Source organism: Artemia franciscana, chromosome 8 (assembly GCF_032884065.1).
Source record: "Artemia franciscana chromosome 8, ASM3288406v1, whole genome shotgun sequence".
Classification (NCBI taxonomy): domain Eukaryota; kingdom Metazoa; phylum Arthropoda; class Branchiopoda; order Anostraca; family Artemiidae; genus Artemia; species Artemia franciscana.
This window is the reverse complement of record NC_088870.1, coordinates 19,921,367-19,938,961: the sequence shown is the minus strand read 5'-3', so window position 1 is coordinate 19,938,961 and position 17,595 is coordinate 19,921,367. Positions and strand designations below refer to the sequence as shown.

The 17,595-nt window shown below is 36.0% G+C and overlaps 1 protein-coding gene across 4 annotated transcripts in view; it reads left to right on the top strand.

The window, feature by feature from the left end:
- LOC136030107 (transcription termination factor 3, mitochondrial-like) overlaps positions 1-17,595 on the top strand; it is a 45,761-nt gene that overhangs the window by 20,807 nt on the left and 7,359 nt on the right. For 3 of the 4 annotated variants that reach the window (XM_065708780.1, XM_065708781.1, XM_065708779.1), the window contains exons 2-3: positions 13,691-14,125; positions 15,913-16,095. In XM_065708780.1, the coding sequence (XP_065564852.1) occupies positions 13,701-14,125; positions 15,913-16,095 (608 nt within the window). In that variant the 5' untranslated portion in view covers positions 13,691-13,700. Of the gene's footprint in view, positions 1-11,408; positions 11,447-13,690; positions 14,126-15,912; positions 16,096-17,595 lie in introns of those variants that run through there. The other variant, XM_065708777.1, reaches the window with a different exon arrangement.

Here is a 17,595-nt window from a genome sequence, read left to right as displayed (position 1 = left end):
TGAGTTTGACTCGGTTATCTATTGTAATTAATTAAAAAAAAACTTTCCGAAACAGAAAGTTTTTCAAAGAAAAGCAAAGGCTGCAGGCAGCAGGTACAGCTGATCAGCAGGTACAAATATCTGTTAAAAGTCAACCCAGAAACGACCAGAAATTACTATTAAAGAATAAATGAAACCCAAAACGAACAGAAATTAAATAAACAGTCATACCATCAAACATACAGCAAATACTAATATAATTTATAAATTCAAGAAATTACTATTAAAGATAAATGAAACCCAGAACGGACAGAAATTAAATAAACAATCATAGCAAACAAATATACAATAGGCACTAATATAAATGAATAAATAAATCTTAAGACGAGTGAAATCTAAATTGATTATGCAAATTATGCTTGAAACGAACAAAAATCACTGCAAACAAGAGTTTGGATTCTGTCTTCTTCTTTCAAACAGTTCGTGGTAACGAACTGTAGTAAGGAGCGACCCGGCTCAATAGTAAACGAAACTCTAAAAAACGGAATTTTGATGCTAAAATATACATCAAAAGAATCAGATTTTCATGCTGATTTTATATATAAGTTTCATCAAATTTAGTCTTTGTCATCAAAAGTCACGAGCCTGAAAAAATTTGCCTTATTTTAGAAAATAGGGGAAAACACCCCCTAAAAGTCACAGAATCTTAACGAAAATCACACCATCGCATTTGGCGTATCAGAGAACTCTATAGCGAAATTTTCAAGCTTCTATCTACAAAAATGTGGAATTTCGTATTTTTTGCCAGAAGACAAATCATGGGTGCGTGTTTATTTATTTTTTTTTTTTTTATTTTTTTTTTTTCCCAGGGGTCATCGTATCGACCAAGTGGTCCTATAATGCCAAAAGAGGGCTCATTCTAACGGAAATGAAAAGTTCTAGTGCCCTTTTTAAGGGACCAAAAAAATTGGAGGGCACCTAGGCCCCCTCCCACGCTCATTTTTTCTCCAAAGTCAACAGATCAAAATTTTGAAATAGCCATTTTGTTTCACATAGTCAAAAACCATAATAATTATGTCTTTGGGAATGACTTACTCCCCCAGAGTCCCTGGGGGAGGGGCTGCAAGCTACAAACTTCGACCAGTGTTTCCATATAATAATGGTTATTGGGAAGTGTACAGTCGTTTTCAGGTTTTTTTTTGGTTTTGGGGCTGGGGTTGAGGGGAGCGGGCTATGTGGGAGGATCTTTCCCTGGAGAAATATGGCAGGGGGAAACAGAAATTCAATGAAAAGGGTGCAGGATTTTCTAAAATTACTATAAAAAAACAATGAAAAATTAAACATGGAATTTTTTTCATTTGAAAGTAAAGAGTAGCATTGAAACGTAAAACGGACAGAGATTATTACGCATATGAGGGGTTCTAAAAATACTTTAGCATAAAGAGTGAAGTATTTAGGAGGAGATAAATACCTCGCTCTTTATGCTATAGTATTTTAAGTAATTTCAACTATTTATTCTACGGCCTTTCTGATTCAGGGGTCATTCTTAAAGAATTAGGACAAAACTTACCATTTAGTGTAAAGAACGAGATACTAACGAGGGTATAAACCCCCTCATATACATAATAAAAATTAATGAATATAAAAGTTTGTTACTTAAGTTAATTCTTAAGTTACGTATATTTTTTACTAATAAAAAAATTTGTTCAAAATTAAAATTTATAGTTGCCTTTTTATGTAACCGAAAAATTGCATGGCAACTAGGCCTCCTTCCCCATCCCTTATTTCTCAAAATCGTCTGATCAAAACTAAGAGAAAGCCATTTAGCCAAAAAAGGAATTAATATGCAATTTGTTATTTATTTTATTAATTTATGTGTGGAGAGCCAAAATCAAACATGCATTAATTCAAAAACGTTCAGAAATTATACAAAAAAAAACTAGTTTTTTAAACTGAAAGTAAGGAGCGACATTAAAACCTAAAACGAACAGAAATTACTCCGTGTATGAAATGGGTTGTCCCCTCCGCATTCCCTCGCTCTTTACGCTAAAGTTTGACTCTTTGCCACAATTCTGCTTTTTAAAACAATTAAAAGCTTTAGCGTAAAGAGCGAGGGATTGCGGAGGGGACAACCCATTTCATATACTGAGTAATTTCTGTTCGTTTTAAGTTTTAATGTCGCTCCTTACTTTCAGTTTAAAAAACTAGTTTTTTTTTATATAATCACTGTAAAAGTCTGAAACCTGCTGCGTAATTGGCGCTTGGTGGAACTAGAACTTTCAATTTCTAATTATTTGAGTCCCTCTCCGAAGTTTATACGACCTCCTTTTGCGTAAAAACTTTATATGTCCCTGGGATATAAATGACAACCCTTCCCCTGTTTTTTTTTTTTTGGGGGGGGGGGGGGATATATGGCCCTTGAAGTTTTGTCATTTGATCGTTGGAATATATCAAACAAAATGGCTATCTCAAAATTTTGATCGGATGTATTTGGGGAAAGGAGCGTGGAGGGGGGCTATATGCTCGTCGATATTTTTTGACGACTCATGAATAGAAATTTTAGTTTCCAATTAAATGAGTCACCTCTGATGTTTATGCGACCATCCCTTACAAAAACCTTATCTACCCCTGAGGCGTAACTTACAACGCTTTCTCCGTGCTCCGGGAGTTGTGTTGACCCCTGAGTTGTTTTCTTTTTTGTTTGATCTTCACACTATTTTGAACAAAATGGCTATCTCAAAATTTTTGATCAGATGCATTTGGGGAAAAGGGGCCTTGGGAGGGGGTAGTTGCCCTCTGGTCACTTTTGACTCTTAGAAAGGACACTAAAAATTCCGATTTACAATTGAATTAGCCCTCTGAAGTTAATACTACCATCCCTTCCGTAAAATCTTATATGCCCCCTGGGGCATAATTTACAGCACTTGCCCCCAGGTTTTGATGGGTGTCTTTGTTGTATGATCTTTGGTATATTTTGAACAAAATGGCTGTATGAAAGTTCAATCGGGCGCATTCGGAGAAAAGAGGGTCGGCGGGGGGGGGCTAGATCACTTTTGACTCTTAAAAAGGGAATTAGAACATTCAATTTCTGATCATTTGAGTCCCCTTGGAGGTTTATGCGACCACTTCTTTCATAAATTTTATATGCCCCCAGGGCGTAAGTTACAACCCTCCCCCGGGCTCTAGGGTGGGGGGATATGTTCATCCCAAAGTTTTTGTTGTCTCATCATTGGACTATTTCGAACAAACTGGCAATCTCAAAATTTTCATTGGATGCATTTGTGGAAAAGAAGGTGTTTGTGTGTTTGGGGGGGGTGTAGATATCCTACGATCCCTTTTGACTCATAAAAAGGTAACTAGAACTTCAAATTTCCAATCAAATTAGCCACCTCTGAAGTTTATACGACTTCCCCTTAAATAATAACCTTCATGCCCTTGGGGCCTAACTTAGAACACTTGTCCCTGGGCTTTAGGGGTTTGTGTTGACTCAGATGTTTTTCTTGTCTTATTTTTAATTATTTTTACTCAATTTGCTAACTAAAAATTTTTGTCAGATGGGTTTGGGGAAAAATGACTTGGGGAGGCTGGTTGCCCTTTGGTCGCTTTTGACTCTTTAAAAGTGAACTAGAACTCTAAATCTCCAATCAAATGAGCCCTCTCTAATGTTTATACAAGCATCCATTCTATAAGAACCATATATGCCCCCAGGGCATAATTTATAACGCCTGCCCTCGGGCCCTGGGGGTTTTGTCGACCCTGGAGTTTTTATTATCTGATGTTTGAACTATTTTTAATAAAATGGCTATCTCAAAATTTTTATCTTTTGGGTTTGGAGAAAAAGAGTGTGGGGGGTAGTTGCCCTCTGATCTCTTTTGACTCTTAAAAAGTGAATTAGAACTTTCAATTTCCAATCAAATGAACCTTCTCTGAAATAATACGAGCATCCTTTCTCTAAGAACCGTATATGCCCCCAGGGCATAACTTACAACGGCTGCCCCTATGTTTCGGGGGGTTGTGTCCCAGAGTTTTTCCGATGTATTAGGGGAAAAGGGCGTGGCGGGCTATTTGCCCTCCGATCACCTATGACTCTTAAAAAGGGCACTAGAACCAACCGATTTCTTATCAAATGGGCCCTCTCTGAAGTTTATATGCAATAAAACATTGGAGCCGTATGGCCTTTACTATAGACAACGCTATAGCCTTGCGTCTGATTTCTATTTGTTTTAGATTTCATTTATTTGTTGATGTGATTTGTGTTAGTTTTGTTCTTGGAAGATTATTTTAATTTATTGCTGCTCATTTTTGGTTTATTGGAGCTCTTTTCTTTCCTTTGAAAAACTTGTTTTGTGGAAAATGTTTTTTTTTTTAAATTAATCTCTTATAATATCGAAAAAGTCATGACCAAGGCTACTAAAAAAACAAATGAATGTGGATTGATTGTTTAATAAATGTTATGTTATTTCTGAAAGTCTTAATAACTTTGGATTTATTAAATTTAAAAAGAGAAATATTTACAAATTATGTTCTGGCCTGTCAACCCTATTCCTCTTAGTTTCTGCTCCTTTAAGGTTTGACGCGGTTATTTATAATAACATTTGTTCTTTTTGGTATTAATTTACTTACAGTAGTTGTATGCTTGAACAAATAATTTGACTTGGTTTATGCTCCTCTGTGGTTTAATGTTGCTCTTTACCTTTCTTTAGAAAACTTATTTTGTGGAAAAAGACTTTCGAAATTAATTTTGTTCGTTTTTAACCGACATAGTCTTTTTCATTGGTTAAGATTAGAATATTTTAAATCTTTTCGGTTTTCCCTAAAAGAATCCAGGTTTTGGCAGATGTTTAACAAAATTTTTCAGTAATTTTTAATAATATGCTCAATCAATTTTTAAATTGACAACCATAATGCCCACAGAGCCTTTTGATTTAGTTTGAAAGTAACATAAACTTTCCATGAAAGTTTCTACTTTATACCCTATCTGATTCCAAAGATACTACTCCTGGTATCTTGACAACCTTGATGCACTTAAACTATTTTAAGTTATTTCAAAAGTAGTAGTAGTAGTAGAAGTAGTTGCAAAACTGGTTGAAATACTGATAGTCCTGGAAGTTTCAGCTTAATACCCTAAGGTGTTGTAGGGATATTGCCAATACAACCTTTCGATAACTCACATTTTAATTCAGTTCAACGCCACCCACGCCATTCCTGTAAGTTTTATTAAATCCCTAGTATTAGCAATGGTATTAGCAATAGTAACAAAAGTAATGTTTGGAGCATTGGGAGCAGTATTAGTGATAGAGGTAGTAGTATTAGTAGTAATATTGTATAACTTGTGCCGTTTTAATTTTGTACGGCATCCCCTCCTCTTGCCCTGAAAGTTTCGATTTCATCATTTAATTTCTTTCTGAGATACTGCTGATTCTCCCTTTTGATAACCTGCATGCACACACTGAGTTTTGACTTAGCCCAACGGCCCCTCAACGATCTCTGAATTTTTCACATTAATACCATTAGCCTTACTAATAGTGGTGCTAATTAAAGTAGCAGTAACGGTACTACTACTACTTGTAGTAGTAGTATGCAGTAGTAATTTTATTGTTCAGCATACCCTTGAACATACGCGAAAGTTTCAAGCTAAAGCTCTAAGCCGCTCTTGAGATACTGCTGACAGATACTCCCTTCCGACAGCCTGCACACATATAGTGTGTTTCAATTTAATTTAACATCCTTCTCAACATTTCCTAGGAAATTCTCCTTATTACCCTTGGCCTTAATATTAGCATGAACATTAGCAGTAAAAGTAGCAGCAGTATTAGGCATATGGAACCTTTTGGTTCGTTCAACATTCAACAGGCACTGAAAGTTTCAACTTAATACTCTAAGTTGTTCCTCGGATATAGCTGTTATGCCTTTTAAATAACCTGAATTGACATAGTGTTTTTCGATTTAGTTCAAAATTCTCATTGAAATTCCCCGAAAGTTTCACTGTAATACCCTTGGTTTCAGTAGTACTACTAGTAGTAGATAGTAGTTGTAGTAGTAGCAGTTCATGTGGCAGTACCAGTTTTGGTAGTAGCACTAATATGCTTATAGTGCCTTTTGGCTAGTTCAACATCCCCTTTAACATGCCCTGAAAGATTCAAATTAATACCCTAGACCAATGGTTCTCAAACTGTGGTACACATACCCCTTGGGGTCCGCAAAACTTTTAGGGAATAGGCGGCAGGCCAAGACAAAAATAAAAGAACCCCTTAACTTTAGGACTGGCTTTTTTTTATTTATATTCTAGCTATAATTTGCTTAGTACCGGTAACTGAGAAGGTGTACCTAAAATGTTTTGTGGGTAAAAGGGGCACAGTGTCTAAGTAAGTTTGAGAACTACTGCCCTAGACCATTCTCGGGATGTTGCTGATACGCCCTTTTGACAACCTGCATGTATGGAGTGTGTTTTGATTTGTTCAACATCCCTTAGACATTCCCCGAAAGTTTCACCTTTCTTGAAAGTCCCTGAAAGTTTAGCATCATTAGTAGCTGTCGTAATAGTAGTTGGGTCAGTATTGTTTACACCCTTAAAGTTTCAATTTAATAATCGAAGCTATTCCTGAGAAATGACTCATACATCCTTTTGGCAACCTGAGCGCACGTTGTACCTTTTTATTATGTCCAATACCCCCTAAAAATTACCTGAAAGTTTCACACTAATACCCTTAACCTCAGTAGAAGTAATTGTCATGGCCGTAGTAATAGTGGTAACATGCAAATAGTGCCTTTTGGTTAGTTCAACATCCCGCTCAACATACCATGAAAGTTTCAAGTTAATGCTCTAAGCTGACCCTAGAATATTGATTATATGCCTCTTTGACAACCTGTACACATCAGATGTTTTGATTTAGTTGAAAATTCCTCTAAATATTCCTTGAAAATTTCACCTCATTACCATTAGCCTCATTCGTAACAGTAATCATAGCAGCGGTAGTGGTAGTAGTATGCACACAGTGTCTTTCCGTTAGTTCAAAGTCCGCCTCAATATGTCCTGAGAATTTCAACCTAGTGTTCTGAGCCGTTCTTGATATATTGCTAGTGCACATTTTTTAAATCGACATGCTCATAGCGCGTTTTGATTTAATTCAACATGCCCCTAAACGAGGTCTTTTCAACATCCACCTCAACGGTTCCTGGGACATTGCTGGTACAACCAACATAACCTCAGCTTTATTATTAGTAGTAGTAGTAGTTATAGCAGTTAGTAGCAGTAGTAACAGTAGTATCAGTAGTAGTAGTAGTAGTAGTAGTAGTAGTAGTAGAAGTAGTAGTAGTAGTATGTAAATATTGTCGTTTGGTTAGTTCAACTTCCCCCTCAATATTTTCTGACCTTCACCTTCTTACCTTGTCTTTAGTGGTAGTAGTATTAGTTTTTGTAATATTAACAGTAGTAGTAACAGCAATAGCATTAGCACTAGTAGCAGAAGTTGTATGAAAATATTGTAATTTGATCAGTTGAACCTTCATCTCATCATGCCCAAGAAGTTTCAATTCATACTTCAAGCGGTTCCTAACATATTGCTGAGGTTCAAAGTTTGGTTTTGCTCAACTTCTTCTTCAACATTTCCTGAATTTTTTACCTTAATATCTGCACCGTTAATAATTGTCACAAAAGAAATACTAATTGTAGCAGCAGTAGTAATAGAGCTTGTAGTAGGAGTAGTAGTAGGAATAGTAGCAGTAGTAGTAGTAGCATGCACATATCGCCTTTTGGTCGATTGATCATTCCCCTCATCCTTCCCTGAATGTTTCAACTTAATGCTCTAAGTCATTTCTGAGGTGCGCCCTTTTGATAACCGGCATACAGAGTGTGTTTTGATCTAGTTCAACATTCCCCTCAACATTCCTTGAAAGGTTCACCTGAATCCCCTTGGTCTTTTTGGACACAAAAGTTCAAACATGCCCATTCTTTATAAAAATACGATATGTAAACAATGATGAAATGTACAGCCCTTGCCCCTATGGCAGTGGGGGGATGTGTCATCCCCACGGATATAGAAATTTTATCGGATTTTTTGGGGAAAATGAGTGAGCCTCTTTTAAAGTTTCTACGACAACTCCATCCATATGAAGTGCCTTAAAAAAAGTACATTGTGCCCCTCTTCGCTCTTTACGTAGACTGTGCTATGTGCTGCCTATGATTATTTGTAATGCTTATGATTTTTTTTTTATAATTTGAATTTAATTCTGAAGTGAAAGACTTGTCTCAAAAATTCGGCACTGCATAAAGTGCATTTCACTGAAGCCAGATATTATACGTCACAGCTTCTATTAATTTCATTGCATTACTACTTCAAGTAACATTTTCAAACAGTTTGTGGTAACGAACTGTAGGAAAGAGCAACCCAGCTCAATAGTAAATGAAACTCTAACAAACGAAATTTTGATACTAATAGATACACCAAAAGAATCAAATTTTTATGCTGATTTTAAATATATAAGTGTCATTAAATTTAGTCTTACTCATCAAAAGTTTTACGAGCCTAAGAAAATTTGCCTTGTTTCGGAAAATAGGGAAAACAGCCCCTAAAAGTTATAGGATCTTAACGAAAATCACACCATCGCATTCAATGTATCAGAGAACCCTATTGTAGAAGTTTCAAGCTCCTATCTACAACAATGTGGAACTTAGTATTTTTTGCCAGAAGACCGATCACGGGTGCGTGTTGATTTGTTTGTTCGTTTATTTGTTTTTTCCCCGGGCTGATCGTATCGATCAAGTGGTCCTAGAATGTCGTGGGAGGGCTCGTTCTAACGGAAATTAAAAGTTCTAGTGCCCTTTTTAGTGACCAAAAAAATTGGAGGGCACCTAGGCCCCCTCCCACGCTAATTCTTTTCCCAAAGTCAAAAAATCAAAATTTTGAGATAGCCATTTTGTTCAATGTAGTCGAAAAACATAATAACTGTGTCTTTGGGGCTGACTTACTGCCCCAAACTCCCAGGGGGAGGGACTGCAAGTTACAAACTTTGACCAGCATTTACATACAGTAATGGTTACTTGGAAGTGTACAGACCTTTTCGGGGGATTTTTTGGTCGGGGAGGGGGGTTGAGGGGAGAGGGCTACGTAGGAGGATCTTTCCTTGGATGAATTTGTCATGGGAGAAGAGAAATTCCATGAAGGGGGCGCATGATTTTCTAGCACTATTTAAAAAAAAAAACAATGAAAAAATAAATATGAAAAGTTTTTTCCACTGAAAGTAAGGACCAGCATTAAAACTTAAAACAAACAGAGATTTTTACGCATATGGGGGTTCATCTCTTCCTAAGTACCTCGCTCTTGACGCTAAAGTATTCTTAGTAATTTCAACTTTTTATTCTACAGGATTTGTGATTCAGGGGTCAATCTCAAAGAATTGGGACAAAATTAAAGCTTTAGTGTAAAGAGCGAGGTATTAACGAGGGGGCAAACCGCCTCAATTACATAATAAAAATGTAAGAATATAGAAGCTCGTTACGTAAGTTGATTTGTAAGTTACATATACTTTTTACTAATAAAAAACGTTCGTTAAAAATTAAGAATTCTAGTTGCCTTTTTAAGTAACCGAAAAATTGGAAGGCAACTAGGCCTCCTCCACCCTTTTTCTCAAAATCGTCTGATCAAAACTAAAAGAAAGCCATTTAGCAAAAAAAAATTAATACGCAAATTTTGTTTTAATTATTCATTTGCGGAGAGCCAAAATCAAACATGCATTAATTCAAAAACGTTCAGAAATTAAAAAAAAACAAGTGTTTTAACTGAAAGTAAGAAGCAATATTAAAACTCAAAACGAACAGAAATTACTCCGTGTATGAAAGGGGCTGTTCCCTCCTCAACGTCCCGGTCTTTACGCTAAAGTTATTTACTGTTTTATAAAGTAGAATTGAGAGAAAAAGTCAAACATTAGCGTAAAGAGCCGGACGTCGAGGAGGGAACAGCCTCTTTCATACACAGAGTAATTTCTGTTCGTTTTAAGCTATAATGTCGCTCCTTACTTTCAGTTAAAAAACTTGTTTTTTTTTATTTAATTATATCAAGGATTGAGGTCAATTGGGCCTTAGACATGAATAGACCAAGTATAATAAACTATTGCTTTTCTTCCTTCCTCGTATTTTTTCAGCTGGTACCTTTTAGCTTATTTTCTCAGTTCAAGCCTCATATAATGGTTAAGACAAAACAATCGTTTCTGCTTCTCAGTCGAAGGAAGACAAAGTTCTACACATGGTTGCTTTTTACTTCTGCGTATTCAAACAAGTCTAAAGATCCGTTCTCACCGAATAAATTCGTATCAGCAAATTCGTTCCATGTTCGAATGTAAATCTGAATAATCTTGCTGAAAGAAATATAAATTAAATCAAACCTTTTTCACTTTCTTAGACCAACAATGAATAGATGTTAACACTAAAAGTTAAAAAAGAATCATAAAATATTCAAATGCAAAAAATATTCTGGAAGAAATATAAAAAGCTTCAAATCAATGTAATCAAAGTGTTACTTTGTTCGTAGCTTAAAGGCTTGTGATCTGTCATTATAAATTTAGCAAAATTTTGAAAAAAACTAATAGGAATTATTCCAGACTTAACAGCATGACCCTGTTAGATTTCTTCAGAATAAAGATGATTCAGAAAATATTTTCCGGTTTTATTTCAGTTCAATAACTTTTTTAGTGATTAAATTTTTGAAGTCGGCTACTAAATTTTATTTTTAGGAATTTTTTTAGGGGATCAAAGTTTCGTGGGGACCAAAATTGAAAAAATAGAGGCGTACTGTGTTAGAAATAAAGGAATTTATTCAGAAATCATGGGCTTAATTTATGGATTTGTTGGAGTCATTGGCCTAACACCTCCTTTTCTGCGTATTACTTGCCTCGATTTAATATGCTACGGAAAATACGTGAATTAAAATAAGTTTTTCTCACATATTGTGATTTTGGAAAAGCGCAATTCGAACAATGTATATTTCGCAGAAAAAAAAAGCATGAACGTATTTGGAAAATCGCAGACATGATGCGGAAACATAGTAGCTACTTTTGGATTATCCAACAAACGTTAAATTTGAATCGACTTGCTTCTGAGGTTGAGTTTTCAGGTTGAGTTTTGAGTTTTGAGTTGAGATTTGAGAGGTTGAGTTTGAATCGACTTGCTTCTGTTGAACTTTTATTATTACCACAAACAAGTAAAAAACGGCAATTTACTGATTATAAGATATAAACGATTGATCAGTCAACTATTCAGTTGATTCCTGAGCACGATTTCTCGCATGCGTATGGAAATTTCAACGCATCAATTGATATTGTCATGCCTACAGACAAATCATATATAAGTTTTGCCCCTTAAAGTGTCCCTTATAGGTATTTGGTTACTCTTAAATTGCAGGGAATATGTGAGTGGGCTTCTACGCTTCCTTTTTCTTTGGACGGACTTGATGGACTACACTTGTTCTTGCGAGTAAGTCTCTTTCTATGATTTCTTAAGAATAACTTAAAAGCATTGCGGCATTACAGTCGACAATTATGTCACTCACAAAACAACAGTCGATGACTATATGGATGAACTCCTACAAACGATTGCAAAGCTTCAGCAAGAAAACAAGCTTCTTAGGTAGGAAAATAGACTGCTTAGATCTGAGCTTGTTAAGTGAAAACGACTGCTCTTCGCTCTGAACTGTACTCGAGAAGGAGTAATCTTGTTATTCACGTTAAGGCGAAGACCTCCGTCAGAAAGTAAGTGACTTCTTTGGGTCAAAACTGGCAATAGCTAATGCCAAACAGATACGTACCAGTTTTGTATAGAGAATTTCAAAGAAAACTTCAAACTCTCAGTCATCTAGTCCTAGTGGCCCAACTCTTAGAAACAGTGCGCAACGAAAAAATTGATGCAGACGTCCAACTGAAATACTTTATGGTACCATTTAATTTTGTGCTTGTGCTCGCCTATCCTTAGTTTTCAGGCTTCTAGCACGTATTAGCGTCATCACTAATATGCTAAAGGCACCTGGAGCCCAACTCTTTTTTAAACATAGTAAGATAGCGCACATCTCTACCATGTTCTTTTTGTCTGTGATCGTGGCGATCTATTAAAGAGTGGTGAGTAACGAGTTTTAACTGAACTTCTGTGAAGTGATGATGGTAAGTATCTGTTAATTTAGCCTTTTCATTATTTTTTTTTATTATCAAGGAGCTTTTTGATCCCATAGTAATTTCTTATTGGTTTCTTTGTTTTAGTTTTTCTTCTATTTTGCTTTTGATTGACGGCCGTTGGTCATGCAGCGAAAATGTTCGCTTAGGTTGTATTTTGATCACTTGTCTTCGGTAAGACATCATTACACGTAACTTCTTGTTCCTCTATAGAGAGTGGCGCTTGTTTATGGGTCAGTTACGGGTGTTATTTATTTATTATTGTTAATAATTATTTTTTACATTGTGAAACATCAAAATATCGTTTATTTTTGCAATGCAAGAACGTAAGATACTTAGCTGAATGTGCCTGAATCTTTGATTGAGCTTATAATTTTATCTATCAGATACACGTTTCAAGAAGTGTTACGAGCCTTCTAGAGAGAGATTTAAGACAGTATACAATTTGAATCCCTTTTAGTAACCTGATTAAACTATATATATTTGAGAGCTTATCATGGCTGAGTGGCCTAACCGAACACAAGACCGGGGGTGAATATTTGGTTTTGAGGTGGATCAAATTCAAGGTCCTAATAAGGTGACTAATTCAAGGTGACTAAGGTCCTAATTCAAGGTGACTAATAAGGTCCACCCTGCATTGAATAATAAGGTCCACATAACGTGGACCACAATGCTAACAAAGGACAACATTGTAAAGGACATTTAAGGTCCACATTGACTATATATATTTGAGAGCTTATCATGGCTGAGTGGCCTAACCGAACACAAGACCGAGGGTGAATATTTGGTTTTGAGGTGGATCAAATTCAAGGTCCTAATAAGGTGACTAATTCAAGGTGACTAATAAGGTCCACCCTGCATTGAATAATAAGGTCCACATAACGTGGACCTTATCATGGCTGATCATGGCTGAGTGGCCTAACCGAACACAAGACCGAGGGTGAATATTTGGTTTTGAGGTGGATCAAATTCAAGGTCCTAATAAGGTGACTAATTCAAGGTGACTAATAAGGTCCACCCTGCATTGAATAATAAGGTCCACATAACGTGGACCACAATGCTAATAAAGTACCACATTGCAAAGGACATTTAATGTCCACATTGCAAGTAAAGTATGTATAAAGAATTTAATTTTAAGTTTACTCAATGTTTAATTTGCATTCTTACATTCTTCATATATCTTCTTCAGCTTCTTTCCGTTGTTTATGTCGGCAGTTATGTTGAAATGAATTTTATTACCCAATGAAATCCCTGTACGTGTCGAAGCAAGGGGGGATAAATTCTTCACTAGATACGGTCTATTTTAGACTTTAATCCCTTCTCTGGGAAAGATTCTTATTCTTACGATGCCCTTTCACTATTAAAAGCTTGACTTTTTTTTTTTTGTATGAAAGAACATTTGAATATTTAAACAGTGAAAGTTTTGACAAGTTGGAAACGCTTACTATTTTGATAGCTTTAAACTTTCTTTTTACGTTGAAATTACATTGAATCGATTATATTAAATGTAAAATTTATATTGTTATATAAAATATAAATGTGTATTTTTTTTTAGGAAAACCAAAATGAAGAGTTCTATGGTCGGCTTAAGTAAAGTTCTTCAGCGAAAACTCAGCAGTCCATCATACAGCGCTGTCAGATATAATTGCCAACGTTCAGGGCTGAATCCGAATGAAACTCAACTAGAAGAATCTAAAAAAGAAGTAGATGTCTCTGAATCCGGAGAGGTATACAAAAACATTTTGAAAACAGCTCAAGAGATGTATGGTGTTAAGAAAAACCCTTTCGACCAGCGTTTTGATGTTGAGTTTGAACCTGCTTCTCCTCGCATCCCTGCTAGTTACAACCTCGCTGGCTATGTAAATAAGTCACCACTTCTTCAGGAGTTCGTGAGGTTAGGGATTGATATGTCAAAATGGGACGAAGATCGAGAGCTTGTGGAATCTATACTGAAGAAGGATTTTTTCAGTGATATTCAACCGTATATTAGGTCAGTTTTTCTCTTTCTTACACATCATCGTATTTATATAAGCACATTGGTGACATTTTATCGAACGGTAGCGTTTAGAGCATCGCTGTGCGTTTTTATATTCGATCTAAACTGTAATATGCACCACTGTATATACACAAATAGTCATTAATATTCACATTGTACAAGGAAGGGATCTAGAGCAAAATCTTGGGGGGGGGGGAATGTGACAAGTGTGCCAATAATCAAAATGATGGGGGGGGGCAAGGTGACAAGGATGTCAGTAATTAACCGAATCGACAAGTTTATTTTAAAAAGAATGAAAAACATTTTTTTTGTTTTTTTTTTTAATTGCATGGGACATTATTTAATGTTATCTGAGACAAATCGAAGTCTGGCGAACGGGAGTCTACTATTTAAAAAAAAGTTAAGACTTTTAACCGTTTCCCGGTTATCCGTTTCACTGATTGTGTTGCACCGATCAAAACATTCCTCGAAACTTATTATAAACATATTATAAACATTTATAAACATAAACTCTCAAAACATATTGGATATAACTCCCGCCTCCAGAACTTATCCAGCAACTCTCCTGAGCCAATCCACGGAACATATGGAATATGAGAAATGTTTTCTTTTCAATCTAGTTAGATACTCCATAGGATTAGTTTATGGTAATGTGACCTACAATTATTTATGACGCTCATACACTGTCTAGTTTCTCACGGGCACTTCGTTCCAAACCGTTCAGCTTACAAATTGTGGGTGGTTTTCATAAGCAGACGATGTTGACGATTGTGCTTGGTAAAATATTGTAGATTGAGAAATGCCCTAAATTTTGACACCATATTCATCACCGGAGTATTTTCAGATTAGTTGTAGATGAAGCAAATTCCTTCTGGAAACATGCTCTTATATATTTAAAAGACTTTCATGTGGATAAAATTTTTAAAAAATCAGCTCAAGTAACAATAAATCCCTCAAAATTTTTGAAAATCCCTCAGAATTTTTAAAAATCCCTCAGAATTTTATTTACGTAAATCAGTGTTTCCTAAAGTGTGGTGCGCGCACCCTAGAGGTAGGAGAAGAGTTTGGTATGGGTAATTGCTGCACCGGAGATTGGTTGGAATGTGCCCCTGCGCTGTGCACCGACTGGCTATTCGACGGGAAACCGCGTCTTAAATTAAAATTAACAACCCGAGAACTATCGATCGGTCATCTCGGCACAAACAGTTTCATCCTTCTCATTTATCTAAATAATTTTTTTCATAGGATATGTTTTGTTTGTGTTTTATTATTTACGTTTTTTCTTTTATTATTGTTTTGTGTATGTACCGAAAAAAATAAACATTTGTATTTTCGTCTGAACGGCTATTCTATTGTTTTATATAAACGTTGCGTAGCTTCACTATAAAATCTGGGCTCTTAGACTAGGATTCTATCTATGTCTGAATTATTTAAGCCGTCTTGGCTAAGTGTTTTGGCGCGATGCGTTAGGAATGCTTTGTCCAAGAGGATCGGGTTTGATTTCCGGCGTGGCCAGTTATGTGGTTTGGCACTGAGTCAGTGGCGTGACTCTATAAGCTCAATCAGAGTCAACCCAGGTCTAAAAGGGTGCCTAGAAAAATCTGATGAAGGCAAGCAGAAAGGGTGTGCAAAAGGATAGGATACCTGGCTTCCAATCCCCATTGCACTTCCGGAATAAAGGTCCACGAAACAGATATAAGCACCACTCGTTTGGACCTTAAGTGTCTAGTACCGTCATACTTACTTACTGTCTGTGTCTGAACGTCATATATTTTTTCCAGGTTGTTGACTGATTATGGCCTTGAGCCTGAAAAGCTTGGATGGTTCTTTACAAAGAATCCACGAATATTTTTAGAATCCTTGGATGACATCCAGGTGAGGTTCAACTATCTGGAAAGTAAGCGTTTTAGTCCAAGTATGATCGCAAGAATCATTTCGCACAATCCTTTGTGGCTTTCATTCAAGTAAGTGGTAACCTAACCTATCTGTAGGTGAGAGTAATGAACTAAACATAGACTTCGGTCTGGCCTAAGATAAAAAGAGAAACTCGAGGGGGTGCCTACTTTCCGTCACTTGGTGTATATCTCAATATCACGTGTACTGCATAATTCTACCACGCTTGGTACAGTGTGTGTCACGCTTGGTACGATTTGTGCCATGCTTGGCACACTTCCACCAGGCTTGGAACACTGCTGTTACTCTTGGAACACGACGCTTGGTGTGTGTGATTTCTGAAAGTGGGTGCCTCCTCGAAGATACTTTCTTACAGCTCTGTGGTGGAAAGTGTGCTTTGGCTTCATCGTTTCACGTCTTTGACGTATTTTATAATTCAATTTTCCATATTAAGTAATTTCATGTCAGAAACAAAGGCCAAATAGCCTCACCTTTAATAACCCGATTGGTTATCTTGTGTTCCTTTTGTGAAATTTTGACCCAGTAAGATTAACAAAATATTTTCAAGTCGCAAAATTTTTTTACGCGTATTTACTCTTGATCTGGCTTTCACCGCCATATCCGTTATTTCACAAAACCAATATTACATTAAACTAGCGAACTAACCAGACAATCTACTTTAATTCTTGTCTTCTCGGAAATATCTATCTGGGACGTTTCAGCTAGTAAAAACTTCTTAAGCTTTTTGGGGTCATGTGTTTTTAGCTCATTTTTTGCCAATTTTCCCCTTATTTTCTTTTGTTTTTTAATTTGGTGCATGCTACATCCAAATCCATACACCTGCATATTGAGATATTTTCCATTGAAAACTGAATTCCTAAATATCTTCTAATCTTTCAATATATATATATATATATATATATATATATATATATATATATATATATATATATATATATATATATATATATATATATATATATATATATATATATATATATATCAACCTAGCAAACAACGAACCAAGGCCCATAGTTACCGAAAATTTAAAAATAGGTTTAAAGTACAAACGGTTTAGAGTGAAAAATTGCCATTTATAGCTGACACAGGAATGGTAACTATTATTTCAATTAGTCTTAATAGTAAAATGTTATTTTGCAAGGAGATTTACAGGTTTTTAAAAAATAGCTTAAAATTTCTCTGGCATCGGATTGAAACGATAAGTACATAATTGGAATCACCCACCGAAAGCGCTACATAGAAAACGGGCAGCTCCCCGCCTTGAACAGCGAAGAAAATCACTTTTTTTGCTGGGTTCACTGATGTCTCCTCTTTTTTCTTGTTTTTTTTTCTCCACACCTAGTGGGCAATGAAACATCATAGGGAACTGTTTAAGGGCTCATTCGAAAGGAAGTTGCAATATATACCGCCATATCTAATTGAGCCATATGTAGATGTAAGTCATTTGTCATATGCGGATGATATTCTTCTTTTGTCGGATGACCTCCAAGGGTTACAGAAAGCTGTAGACAGTGTTTGTGCTGTTTTAAACAGAATCGGACTTTCAGTTG